Genomic DNA, 14,864 nt, shown 5'->3' on the forward strand with positions numbered 1-14,864 from the left:
TCCCTTAAATTTTTTTCCCCAAATCAATCAAAATATAGGCAAGCTTCCAAGGTGACCGATTTTTAAATTCAAATCCTACATTAAATGCTTGCTTTATACTAATATTTGAGGGGTTGCACCCATAGTTATAAAAGTTGGCATAAAAGGTAAGGTGATGTTGGCACAACTGAATTATCTAGAATGCTTTTGTATTTAAAATTCCAGTTCTTGTGTACATAGGCATATTGGTCATTTGCGAGGCCTCCTTTCAGTGGCAATTGAGCACCATTGAGTACATGGGTCTTCTTACCAAGGATGAGGTGGCTCCCTCATATGTCGCTGTCGCTGCCGCCACTGCCACCGCCACCGCCACCGCCACCGCCCTTTGTTTAGGCACTTTGGGTGATGCTTTAGTAGTCATGTGACTCTTGTACATTCTCCATAATTAACGCACTTAGTAATCAGGCCAAGTGTGAAAGTGGCTTAAGTTAAGTTATAGGTGGTAATTTTCCATTTCCGGGGACTTGGAAGGGCCTGGCTAAAAGAACTTCTTAACGGTAACGACAGTAGGCAGTAGCTCTTAACAGCCTTCCTCTTCTTGCTCTTCCCACCTCACATGCGTCGGCGGCATGCGTCTTTGCTCCTGCTCTTCCTAGTCGTCCTTCTCTTCTTCGTTGCTGCTGTGAGGTTCTGTGCTGAAGCCACTGTTCTTGCCAAAAGCGAACTGCAGAAGTGCAGTCGTGCCACACTGAAGACGGACATCCAGTGCGGAAGCAAAATAGTCGTTGAGTTGTCAGTTGCTGCTGGAAAGGTATGCTGTATCGATCCACACAGAGAGAGAGAGAGAGAGAGAGAGAGAGATTTCACGTCAACTAGGCGGAAAACCCTATCAGTAGCAATCGCTGGATATCAAAGTGTATCGTGCCAAGTGTAATCTGTGAGATATAGTGCACACCAAAGTGCAAAGTGAGTTACAATACAATGTCCAAATGGGATAGAAAAGGGTGATTAGCTATGTGACTAAATAATGGGTGCTATATGTCTCAGGGTAATGCCACCATGTGGCGCTATGTTGTCTAACTCCATCCAGTCAAGGTCGGTGGGTATAATATGCCAAAGGGAGAGATCTACCAAAGGACAAACTGGCAAATGAGATCGACACAAAATTCACTACATAAGTCCATCTGTAGGGTATCATGTGAAAATCAAAAATAAATAAGGTTGGTTACACACTGTTTCGAATGGCCGGGGCAATGAGAAAAGAGTCCATCATTTTGTATAAACACAATCCAGCCCAAAACCATAAAAAAGGCTTTTTTGGCCCACTAGTTAAGATTTGAGGATTGCAGATGATTAATTAGCAATTTAATCTTTGTTAAATGCATTCTCAATTTTTTGGTAAAGAAGATTGCGCCCATCCAATGTGGGCATGGGTTTGACCCTTGGGCACTGTGTCTCTATTTGTCATGTGGAAAAAGTAGGCCCAATCACAGATGTCCATGTCGGCACATCACCACTTGATTTTACAAGCAAGATTGTTAATCAGAGCTTGTGTCTAACTAACCTAAATGTACTCAAATGTATCACTTGTCTAGTACCAAGCTAACATGTTATAAGAGTATACTTATGATGAGGGATGAGTAATCCACCACTTCTACATCCAATGGGTATGATGGGATGTAATATATTGTAGGGGGCTATTAGCAGCCTAGTTAGCTTATATGTGAGTTTGGGTCATGCTTGACATAACTAAGTTTTTAAGGCATTTTATTGTGGTCATTATGATGAGTATTTAGGCATTTATTGCTGGCTGACCAGCATTAAATGCTAGTAGACATGTTGCCATTTATGGCACTATTTTGGCCTATATATTTTGGGCTTCCCTTCTCAGTCATTCATTCATCACTTCAGGTTTTGTTGGAGAGAGGGAGCCAATGCCATTCCCTACACAACTAGTGACTCATCGTTGTACGCGACATTCTCATGTCTGGTATATAGATTCCATTTCTTGAGCTTTCTTTTGATTTTTGTTCTTTGCAATGTTCTTTTGTGTTTTCTCTCTAGGTTTTGTTGGAGAGAGGGAGCCGGTGCCATTGCCTACACAACTAGTGACTCATTGTTGTCTCGACATTCTCATGTTTGGTATACAGTTACCATTTCCTGAGCATTCTTTTGAGTTCTATTCTTTGCAATGTTCTTCTATGTTTTCTCTTGTGTTCTTATGTTTAGTGATAACACAATGATAGCACTGGGCCTTTGACTTCTTCTTTTTGTGTCACCCCTTTGTGAAGCTATAAAAGCATAGATTGCAATGAAAGTCTTCCCTATAATTGCAAAGACATATCATGCTCAAGTAGCATCAAGGTCATATGTGAAAAACTTACGGGTGTGGATGCTCAAGATGCTCACAAGCTTCAAACACAACATAGCATAACTGCTTTTACACAAACCATGCTTTCATAACAACACTCTATGCTAGGTAATCAAGGCCGTGTAATTTGTCATTTGTAGAACAAGGAGGAGCCATTTGGAGAGGATAGGAAGAGAAAATAAAGGAACAAAGGAGAAAAGAGAGAGGACAACCAAATCAACAGCACAAACTGCACTAAATAGAGTTCACACGCAGTGTACACAAGCTGATCACAAAAACAACTGCAAAAACAGAGAAAATAGATGGATTACAACCAACAGACATTGTCAAAAGCCAGAAAGTGCTGTTACCCAGCCTGCAAGGGCATTAAATGCAATGGTGGACGTCACTCTCCGACACTGCATTACTCTGCCCTTGGGCATTCTATACATTCTTAGATTCATTTACAACATTCGTTCACTTCAAAGTTTCTTCTCTGTGTGTTTGTCGTTGCGTTTGAGTTTTGAGTTTTTGTTGCACTTTGCGTTTTGCGTTTTGCATTTAGGGTTTGAGTTTTGCTTGTCACCGTTTAAGTCTTTGTGTTTCAATCTTGGTAGTACATGCTATGTTTCCTCAGTGCAAACCCTAGCATATCTTCATATGGTATCACAACTGGTGCTCTTCTAAAGAGTATCTTGCAGTGATTGTGGAGGCTAGTCTTTGCGCAAGGCTCACACGTGACTTGATTCTAACTCATAATGTCTCAGGCACCTTTTTCTAGGGATCCTATGACGCCCTATTAGGCTTCTCCATCATTGGAGGTTTTGAGAAGGCATTATGGTCTTGAGAAGGAGGTAGACATATCTTCACCTTTACTGTCTTCTTCTTCTCATTTTGATCACCTTACAGATGAAGAGTTTTAGGAGTACTTGCGCATCGCATACAATCAGGTTTACACCCCTCCAATAAGTTCTACTACTCCGTTTGGACTGATTGGTGAGATTGGGCATCTCTCTGATCTTGGAGAAACCATGACATTCGGTGCGTTTGGCGATCCATCTTCTTCATCATAACCAGGCCTTATGTCAGGTTCGTATAACCCTTTTGAGTTGTATAAGCCAAAACCCTCTCATGTCTCTTCGTTTGTTGTGCAAGATCTAGATGATTTTCAGTATGTTAACTTTAGTAGAGGAGGCTTTTGAACTAGATACTCTTCATTAGATATATCTCTGCCATCTATTTCATTTGAGTAAGTAAACCACACTTCTCAACTCCCTCCCATTCCACCACTATCTTCTCATTCTAATCTACTCACATCTTCATTCCAAAATCTTGGATTACATTCCACTTCCGCTCAAAGCATACTAGGCACCATTATTCACATGCACAAAGCTATGATGCTATTGACCAAGAGAAAAATGAAGAATATGATGACTAGTTCAAAGCTTGATTAAGGATAGTAGCTGAAATTTATGCAAATTGGCAAATGATTCTATTGGACTTGGGATAATTTTGTGGTCGTCCGGTTTTCCAAGCAATGGATGGTAATGCTTCAGCCATGGGGATGCAAGGATCAAATGTATTTGGTATTTAGCCACCTATGCATGCTATACAAGGTCCAATGTATTTGGTTATGGCAAGTGGAATGGAAAATCCCATTTGTAGTATAGTAATGTTGAAATGATGCCAGAGGCACAAGGTAGCTTGTTTGGTAAATGCATATATGTAGACTCTTCGTGTTGATTTTGGTTATACAAATGCTCTATGAGTGCTGGTCATGCGAAAGATGCAACTAGTGATGCCTGGAATGTATGGGAAATTGTATCTTGGTATGGTTGGTAGTATGCAATTTTCAATGCACAATCACATTGCAATGTTTTAAAGTATACAAGTAGAAATGTTTGATAATGCATTTGGGGCTTCTAGCATGTTAGCTATGCACAAGGGGCGAGTCAACTAGATGCGATGCTTCATGCAAGCTAACCTAGAATTGCAGCAATGTGAGAGTTTTGCAAGGATCTGCATGGTCGAGAGGGACAAAGGCCTAGAACCTAGTGGAGATTTCAAGGTGAGTCAAGTTAGAGGTAAAGTTTCCATGTGCTACTTGGTGAAATTTCGGGATTGTTTCACTTATGGAAGGATGCAAATGGATGGATGAGGGTGGTATGGTAGATCATTCTTAGTGATGCACTTTATCTTGATGTGTTTTAGTTAGAGTCGACTTTGGATTGGGTTCTTTTAGGTTCAACAAAGCATAGAGGGTCTAGAGAATTGCTGCTTGATGCTTAAGGGGAAGATTGCACCTCCACTTTTCTAGTGATGGACAGCTCACTTATGTAGTGGATCTCGCATGTATTGAGTTTGCATCTAGGGTATTGAATGTTGACAATATTTCTCATTGGGATCACTATTCAGTGTACTTGTCACTGTGACTTGGTATGTAGATATATATGGTTTGCACCTAGGCTCTAAAACTATGTAGATGTAGATGGTTTGCAAGGCTGCTGGTATATATGAAGTGTGTGAAATACATGGAATGTACATTTGGATGTGATGTATATTTGTTGATATGTATGGGATACATGGATGGCATATGATGTATATTTATAGGTCATGCAAGAGAAGTGCATTTGTGTGAATTACATGTTGTTTGCAATTGATGTATGCTTTACATGAGCATCATGTGAAACATCATTGCTATAAGGCATTGTTTTTGTGAAATACATGGAATGTACATTCGGATGTGATGTATATTTGTTAGGTATGTATGGGATACATGGATGGCATATGATGTATATTTATAGGTCATGCAAGAGAAGTGCATTTGTATGAATTACATGTTGTTTGCAATTGATGTATGCTTTACATGAGCATCATGTGAAACATCATTGCTATAAGGCATTGTTTTTGCTAAGTTTCTATAATACTTTGCCTTGGTGGTTAGCGCACTTTGTCTTTATGGTTTTGATAGTGCTTATGATTCATGTGCATGGATCGTAATTGGTTTATCTGGTTGGAAAATTAGATATACAGAGGGCATGAGCATGGTTAAAGTCGTAGGTGCACATGTTTGAATATGATACCAACATGTACTTCAAGTAGTAGACAGATGCTTTTGATAAATTGTAGTGCAATCAAGGGTGATTCCTAGGATTTCAACGCAGAGATCTATCACAGGGATGTGAAATTTTAATGTTGGGCTTGGTGTTTTGTCTTAGTCATTAATGAAATGTACACATGTGAGGTGTATGTGATGTGAAAGTTTGTTAAGTTACACATGTCAATCAGTTTCAAAGGCAAAAGTTGTAAAAAGTTATACTTGTTAGGTACTAAGTGGTTGCTTGGTGTTAGTTTTGACCTAGGGTATTTAATGGGTCATTGAATATGAGTGGTGACATTAGGAACTAGGCATTAATGAATTATTTAGTCCTAGCTCAATGACCAATTAATACATAGGACCACTTGGGAGTCAAGGGGCCAGCCAATTTGATTGTGGATGGGCACTTTGAACTTTTTGGGTCCATCCGATGCGCACTAAGTCCTTTCGAGCACATGGAGAATCGATTGGCGCTATGACCTCCTGGAGATCATCACAATGCCAGTGACAGTCTTCTCCCACTTATTTTCAGGTACAGTGGCTTCCACGACTTATGGATCTGCAGTCCGCTTCATTGAGAGACAGTGATTGTTTGATATCGTCTCCTTGTCAATCCGCTTCTTCGAGAGATAGTGACTGCTCGACTCCTTCCTCTTCTTCGGCTACCTAGTCCGCTCCACTGAGAGACAACGACTGTTGCCCACCTCTTGCTCATTTTGAGCCCCACCCTTCTCCACCCTCGATTACTCAAGTTTGACAGGCTATCTCTGGGAGCTCTTTGGTACCCCAGTTGCCTTCTTCAGCACGATCGGCGGCACTTCCTTCGTCATCAGACATTTCGGAGTCCATGACCCATGAGTTTTTGGATTCTCTATCTACTTTAGAGGGAGATGCTATTACTTTGCTTAAAGGAGACATCTACTTCTTCTTTGACTTCAGCCGGGGCCCCTCCACCTCCCACCTCAGAGGGGGCACCTACTCCACATGAAGTTCTTGTTGTGCTAAGAAATGCACTTAGCCACTTAAACAGCCCCAAAACATGCTTATTTTAGGCTTATTTTAGCCAAAACCCTAAAACTGGGAGCGGATCGAGAAAGTTAAGTGGGAGAGGATCTAGAATCCTAATTTTCTATAAATTGGCAGCTAGCTCTCCACTCTTTTACAATCTCGTTTTTGCAGGTTTCAAGTGTTACCAGCTTGTTGCCCACACCCCGATTACGGAGGACATCTCAGCCCTTGCTGTCCGTCACTGTTCCCTACAGTCTGGCGCCTGTTTCCAGCCCTCCACGCTGATTGCTGCTGTTTCTGCCTGGCGACGACTGACTGTTGTTTATCTGCACTGCTATCGTTCCGCCTGTCAAAAGATGACGTACCAGTGAGACAATAGGGTTTGCAAGGAGGAACACGGAGTGAACTCTGCAAACATGGAGAAGAGAAGAGAAAAGAGAAAAAACTCTGATGAATGGAATAATGAAGTTCTGAATCATGGAGTGAATGTGATACAAGGAATCAAGGGTGCCGTAGCACAAGGAAGATGATGAAGACAGCCATGAACCACGAACTGCAATGTCCTCTTGAAGGGGTGTGAGGATAGTGGAGAGGCTGGAGAGAAGAGGTGACGGACTGAATAAATCAGTCGTGAGGAATGAATGAGAGAGTGGCCTATAAATAGGCATAGCCAGTCTAGGATGGTGCCTCTTTTTGGGGCTGCAAACCCTAAATGCAAAACGTAGAAACGCGTCCTAGCGAGACAGTAGGGTTAGCGAGGAGGAACACGGAGTGAACTCGGAAAGAGAAGAGAAGAGAGAAAAAACTCTGATGAATGGAATGTTGAAGTTTTGAATCATGGAGTGAATGTGATACAAGGAACCAAGGGTGCCATAGCACAAGGAAGATGATGAAGATAGCCACGAACCACGAACTGCAATGTCCTCCTGAAGGGGTGTGAGGATAGTGGAGAGGCTGGAGAGAAGAGGTGAGGGACTGAATAAATCAGCTGTGAGGAATGAATGAGAGAGTGGCCTATAAATAGGCATAGCCAGTCTAGGATGGTGCCTCTTTTTGGGGCTGCAAACCCTAAATGCAAACCCTAAACGCAAAACGTAGAAATGCAAAAATGCAAACTGCAGGTGAAGGGTGAAGGGTTTCTCAACACTCCCTCTTAGGCCCAAAAAGGAGAACAAGAGAAGAGTGAGGTGGAGATGCAATGCTACATGCTGAAGAATGCTCATGCAGTAGGTGCCACTTGGACAGTGTCCCTCGTGGGGAAATTGTTTACTTGCCCAAGCATCCTAGTACAAAGATGATGAAAATATGCAATGCACAGGAGGAATGTCGGACTTTGTGTTGTGCCGAGAACCATAAGGATATGCTCGTACTCGATCTCGGGAGGTGGCTCCATGCTAACCAAGTGACCAAGGCAAGAAGAAAAGGAGGAAGAAGATGTAGAGGATCCCTAAGATCCAAGATTTCCATTGGAAAGGGAATCTGTAGTAAAGAACAGTAGACAAAGTGAACTGGAGAATGCGAAACTCAACCTTGGGAGAGAAGCCACTAGCTTCGTGTATCCATGCTGGAAGGAATACGAAGGCCTCGTCACCAACTCGCGGCTAAACCTTCGAGGTCCCGATCTAGGTAGTACTTGAAGATCCTGGGTATTAGTAGAAGAGATGACTAGTCAAAGACGGCTACCCCAAGAAAGTAGAGGATGGGTGAAGAACTTTATGTGGAGTAGGTTCCCCCTCTGAGGTGGGAGGTGGAGGAACCCCCACTGAAGTTGTAGAAGTAGATGCCCCCTCTGAGGGCAAAGAAATAACATCCCCCTCTGAACCCCTCTCTGAAGTAGATAGGTAATCCAAAAACTCATGGATCACGGACTTCGAAAATTCTGATGACGAAGGAAGTACTGCCGGTCGGGCCGAAGAAGGTATCTGGGGTGCCGAAGAGCTTCCAAAGGTAGCCTCTTGAGCCTGAGTAGTCGGGGGTGGGGAAAGGTGGGGCTCAGAATGAGGAAGAGTTGGGCAACAGTTGCTGTCTCTCAGTGGAGCAGACTGGGTAGCCGAAGAAGAGGAAGGAATTAAGCAGCCACTGTCTCTCAAAGGAGCAGACTGACGAGGAGACGGTATCAAACAATCACTGTCTCTCGATGGAGCAGATTGCAGATCCGCAGGTCTTGGAAAATTCTGATGACTGCCGCTGGCATTGCGACGATCTCCAGGAGGTCGTAGCGCCAATCGATCCTCCATATGCTAGAAAGGACTTAGTGTGCATCGGATGTGTCTTATTGCCTTGAGCATAGTACTCTGATAGCCGATGCAGAACGATCTTTGTGGCCTAGAAAGGAGAGGTGGTACAAGGAGTGCCCGGTGGAAGACATTGTACTCCGGAGGGGTGGGGAGCAAAGGTCGAAGTCGGCAAGTAACGGTGGTGTGGCCGGTGATGCCATAGTAGGAGCACCCATGAGTCTGGTCATCTGTTGGTAAAGAAGCCATGGATACCAGTGTGCCTTGCTGAAAAAGGAAGAGGTCGGCCACCATGAACCACGAACTGCAATGTCTGCCTCAAGGGGTGTGAGGGTAGTGTGAAGCACGAACCGCAATGTCTGCCTCAAGGGGTGGGAGGATAGTGGAAGGGCTGGAAGTGAGCTGCCAGTGGGGGAGAAGGATGCGACCAACAGTAAGAGGTTGCAACCAGTAGGAAAACGCAGATGAGGAGAGAGAAAGACTAAAAATGCAAGCAGGACAGCCTACTGGAGAGAGAAATACTAAAAACGCAGGCAGCACAGCCTACAGGAGAGAGAAAGACTAAAAACGCAGGAAAAAATAGCAGCAACAGTCAATATGCTGAAATCAGCTCCGAATAGTGTGTGATAGGCTAGAAACAGGCGCCAGACTGTTGTAGACAGCAATCGCCAGCTTGGACCGCGATGCCCTCCATGTTTGGGGTGTGGGCAGCAAGCTGAAATACCTGAAATCTGCAAAAACGAGATTCTGAATGGAGAGTAATCAGCAACAATCATTCTGCTGTAAACAGCTGCAAACTGCAGGTGGAAGGCTGGAAATAGGTGCCAAACTGTAGATAACAGCAAGGAATAGGTGAGACTATGATATCCTTCGCGAAAGGGGTGTGGGCAGCAAGCTGAAAAACCTGAAATTTGTAAAAACGAGATGTTGATGTAGCAGAATAAAAAGAGAAGTAAAAGCCGAACCCGCCACCGGTCTTTGCCTTCATTGGAGTGGAGGATCTTTGCCGCTGTTTGAGCAGATCCAGCTCTGATATCATGTCAAAAGATGACATACCAGCGAGACAGTAGGGTTTGCGGGGAGGAACACGGAGTGAACTCAGCAAACATGGAGAGGAGAAGAGAAGAGAAGAGAGAAAATTTTCTGATGAATGGAATGGTGAAGTTCTGAATCATGGAGTGAATGTGATACAAGGAACCAAGGGTGCTGTAGCACAAGGAAGATGATGAAGACAGCCACAAACCACGAATCGCAATGTCCTCCTGAAGGGGTGTGAGGATAGTGGAGAGACTGGAGAGAAGAGGTGACGGATTGAATAAATCAGCCGTGAGGAATGAATGAGAGAGTGGCCTATAAATAGGCATAGCCAGTCTAGGATGGTGCCTCTTTTTGGGGCTGCAAATCCTAAATGCAAACCCTAAACGCAAAACGCAGAAATGCAAAAACACAAATTGCGGGTGAAGGGTTTCTCAACATAGCCTCCCACGTCAGCAAACTGCTGCGTTTGTAGGCTCTAGCTGCCGCCCTGACAGCTTTCTCTCTCCTGTCTGCAGTCGCTATAATCTTTCTCTCTTGCAGGCTGTCCTACCTGCGTTTTCAGACTTTCTCTCTCTTGCAAGCTATCCTGCCTATGTTTTCAATCTTTCTCTCTCTTGCAGGCTCGGTTTTTAGTCTTTCTCTCTCCTCATTGCTGTCTGCATCAGATCCAGCTTTTCACTGCTGTGTTTGCTGGTGTTCGATATCCGGAGGTTGCCTTGCTGCAATTCGGGATCCGTTCGGAGTACAACACACTATCCAACTCATTACCCCTTGTTATATTTATAAGGTAAATTACGGGAAACAGGCACGAGGCATGACCTTCCGGGGCCTTGGGCGCCCGAACGGGGTTTAGGGGAGCGTAGAATTAAAGAGAGTCCAAGAATAGTAGGACTTACCAAGAATTGACGGCTGGCAATTGGATCACGATGGGAGTGGCCAGCAATTAACTAGGCAAGGTTGGGAGGAGAAATGGATCTCGTGCCCTTTGAGTGTCGAACTGTATTCCTCAAGAATTCTTCTTTTTCTTCTCAGTCGCCTTTCATTGGTATCAGAGCCGCCATCGCATCTTGCTGGAGCCGTCGGGTCCTAATCTTACTAGTCATTCGTGAAGCTTTTTTCAGGCGATTACAAGCGCAAGGGCCAGACGATTCGATCGACACGTCATCCGTCAGTCGTTTAAGGTCGCCGCCCGTCGTTCGTCAGTCGTCTAAGGTCACCACAGGAAGTTGTAAATCGTGGTCGTGTGACGTCACGAAAGTGTGACACGCAGCAGGGAGACGAAAGGCGTAAAGCGAAGCGTGAGGCGACTGCTGTAAGCCGTGACGAAAAGCGTCAGATGGTACTTCAGGTCCTACACGCCACACGGCTGTCTTCGAGGAGCAGTTTTGCAGCAAGATCGTTTCCACCCGACTGAAGCCAGGAGTTAAATTGCTACCAGCTGACTGAAGTCAGTCAGACACGCTTTATACATAGAAGATATACCGGTGGTTCACGTGATTGTTCCGTTTCTGCCAAAGAACTTCATTTCCAGCATGACTGGTTTAGTCCGGGAAGACAAAAATTGTTCCTTACTCTTCGGGCTTATTAACAAAACCAGCAACAGTTGCCCTGCCATTATAACCAGGGAAGTACTTTACCTTGTATGCAAATTTTTTATCTTTGCTTTCCAATTCCAATGTATTAATGGCAGAAAAAAAGAAAGAGGGAGTAATGGAAAGTTTTAGTTCTAGGGACCACCCTATGGTAGATCCCCATGAAACGGAGATGCAAGAAGAACAGTGGGAAGAATTCTTTGCTACACGAGAACAATTTGATGATCTTACTGCTCGTGTGCAGGCTCAGGGGGTTCAAATGGAATTTTTAACTCAAACACTCACTAAAAAAAAATCTCAATTAACTTTATTGTTAGAAAGGGATAAATAAGATAGAAACCTTGGATATCCCATCTTCATCGAAAGATTTAGATGTGACTATGTAAGATCCTAAGGAACCCCACCACAAGTTGAGGGATAATCCAGTTCTAAAAGATATGAAACCCCCTCAGTTTCACGGGGAGGAAAAAGATAGAAATAAAGATATTAGGGGACTAGATAAAGCCTGTAAAAAGGAAGTAAAAAGGAGTTCACCTAAGACGCTGGAAGAGGCAATTAAATTTGCATTAATCAATGAAGATAGTATGCGTCCAGGTACACTCACTAGTCTCACTGATACGGAGCCCAAGTCTAAGGAATTGGAAACCTCAAAATTTGTGGGAAAATTTAAAAGGAAAATGCCATTTTTTAAGGGTAAAAAACAACCTTTTGAAAAGAAACAATATGTAAGGCCAAAGTTAAGTCCAGACGACTTTGATAAGGCCAAAAAAGAAAAGCTGTGTTTCAATTGTCTATCCCCTAACCATGCTGCTTGGAATTGCCCTCAAAGGAAAAAGGGGGAAGACAAAGGAAAGGATAAGGACAAGGGCAAGGAAAAAGAAAAACAAATCCATGTAGTGCAGACCTTAGAATTAAAGGGGCATGAAAGGTATAAATCTTTAGAGGTCTTGCACATGGATGTACAACACAAGTATTGTATGTCAACTTCTATGTGGCAGCCTACCTTTGGTCCACATGATTTAGTTAGAGTGCATGGATTGATAGCTGGAAAGAGGGTTAGAGTCATGATTGATGACTCTGCTACACATAATTTTATAAATTATGCACTTGTCAAAAAATTGCAACTTCCCCAATAAAAGAGTGGGCATCAATATGTTGTTCGTATGATGCAAGGTCAAGATAATAAAATATGGGATACAATGGTATCCAATTTGGAAATTGAGATTCAAGGATATAAAGATAAACTTGATTTCCAAATTATGAACATGGAAAGAGCTGATATTGCTCTAGGGAGGGAGTGGCTATGGGGATTGGAACCATCCTTAAAACGTAGTTACCATCATAATACACTGGAATTTGAAAAGTCATGATTGATGACTCTGCTACACATAATTTTATAAATTATGCACTTGTCAAAAAATTGCAACTTTCCCAACAAAAGAGTGGGCATCAATATGTTGTTCGTATGATGCAAGGTCAAGATAATAAAATATGGGATACAATGGTATCCAATTTGGAAATTGAGATTCAAGGATATAAAGATAAACTTGATTTCCAAATTATGAACATGGAAAGAGCTGATATTGCTCTAGGGAGGGAGTGGCTATGGGGATTGGAACCATCCTTAAAACGTAGTTACCATCATAATACACTGGAATTTGAAAAGTCATGATTGATGACTCTGCTACACATAATTTTATAAATTATGCACTTGTCAAAAAATTGCAACTTTCCCAACAAAAGAGTGGGCATCAATATGTTGTTCGTATGATGCAAGGTCAAGATAATAAAATATGGGATACAATGGTATCCAATTTGGAAATTGAGATTCAAGGATATAAAGATAAACTTGATTTTCAAATTATGAACATGGAAAGAGCTGATATTGCTCTAGGGAGGGAGTGGCTATGGGGATTGGAGCCATCCTTAAAACGTAGTTACCATCATAATACACTGGAATTTGAAAAGTCATGATTGATGACTCTGCTACACATAATTTTATAAATTATGCACTTGTAAAAAAATTGCAACTTTCCCAACAAAAGAGTGGGCATCAATATGTTGTTCGTATGATGCAAGGTCAAGATAATAAAATATGGGATACAATGGTATCCAATTTGGAAATTGAGATTCAAGGATATAAAGATAAACTTGATTTCCAAATTATGAACATGGAAAGAGCTGATATTGCTCTAGGGAGGGAGTGGCTATGGGGATTGGAATCATCCTTAAAACGTAGTTATCATCATAATACACTGGAATTTGAAAAGTCATGATTGATGACTCTGCTACACATAATTTTATAAATTATGCACTTGTCAAAAAATTGCAACTTCCCCAACAAAAGAGTGGGCATCAATATGTTGTTCGTATGATGCAAGGTCAAGATAATAAAATATGGGATACAATGGTATCCAATTTGGAAATTGAGATTCAAGGATATAAAGATAAACTTGATTTCCAAATTATGAACATGGAAAGAGCTGATATTGCTCTAGGGAGGGAGTGGCTATGGAGATTGGAACCATCCTTAAAACGTAGTTACCATCATAATACACTGGAATTTGAAAGGGATGGTAAGACTTTTGTCATTCAAGGTGAATATGAAGTATCTGATAATCCTTTGCTGTGTTCCACTGAGGTTCAGAAGCTGATAAAGAAGGAAGTTTGTGAGGTATACATATTATGGTCTCTTCCTGTACAAAACACTTTTACTTTTTGTAATATAAAGCAACAATTTTCTTATGTTTGTGAGTTGAATGTAAATAATGAATTAAGTAGTCTATTAGATGAATTTAAAGATGTGTTTCCTTCTGATTTACCAAGCGGCCTTCCACCAGATAGGGGTGATATAAATCACCCAATTGACACAAATAAGGATACTCACCCTATTTCTAAACCACCTTATAAGTTAAGTCAAACACAACATCAAGAAGTTGAAAGACAAATTAAGGATTACCTTGATAAAGGGTTTATTCAACCCAGTAATTCACCTTGGGCTTCGCCAATTTTATTAGTAAAGAAAAAAGATGGTTCTATGCGACTTTGTGTTGATTATAGAGCACTTAATAAAATAACGGTGAAGAATAAATTTCCTATGCCCAGAATGGAAGATCTTTTTGATCAATTACAAGGGGCAAAATTCTTCACAAAGATAGATCTAAGATTAGGTTGTCACCAAGTAAGAATTAAGGCACAGGATGTTCCTAAGACAGCATTTCGTATTAGATACGGGCATTATGATTTTTTGGTGATGCCTTTTGGCCTCACTAATGCACCAGCTACCTTTATGAAGCTGATGAATAGTGTCTTACGGCCCTATCTAGGACATTTTGTAGTAGTCTTCTTGGATGATATCTTGATCTTTAGTAAATCAAGAGAAGAACATTTGGAACATTTACAATTAGTATTCCAACTGTTAAGAACACATTCCCTTTATGCGAAGAAAACTAAATGTGAATTCTTTGCACAAGAGGTCAAATATTTGGGGCATATTATCTCGAAAGAGAGAATCAAGATGGATCCAGAAAAAGTTAGGGCAATTATTGAATGGCCATCTCCAAGGA

At 42.0% G+C, this 14,864-nt stretch overlaps 1 protein-coding gene across 1 annotated transcript in view; it reads left to right on the forward strand.

Annotated features, from left to right (window-relative positions):
- The first annotated feature begins 511 nt into the window (after positions 1 to 511).
- LOC148030286 (protein HAPLESS 2-like) overlaps positions 512 to 14,864 on the forward strand; it is a 179,886-nt gene continuing 165,533 nt past the window's right edge. The window contains exon 1 of the mRNA XM_087686571.1: positions 512 to 790. Within this exon, the coding sequence (XP_087542697.1) occupies positions 596 to 790 (195 nt within the window). The 5' untranslated portion in view covers positions 512 to 595. The remainder of the gene's footprint in view (positions 791 to 14,864) is intronic.

This window comes from Lygodium microphyllum, chromosome 10 (genome assembly GCF_053477565.2).
Source record: "Lygodium microphyllum isolate KBCC chromosome 10, Lygodium_microphyllum_v1.1.10, whole genome shotgun sequence".
Taxonomy (NCBI): domain Eukaryota; kingdom Viridiplantae; phylum Streptophyta; class Polypodiopsida; order Schizaeales; family Lygodiaceae; genus Lygodium; species Lygodium microphyllum.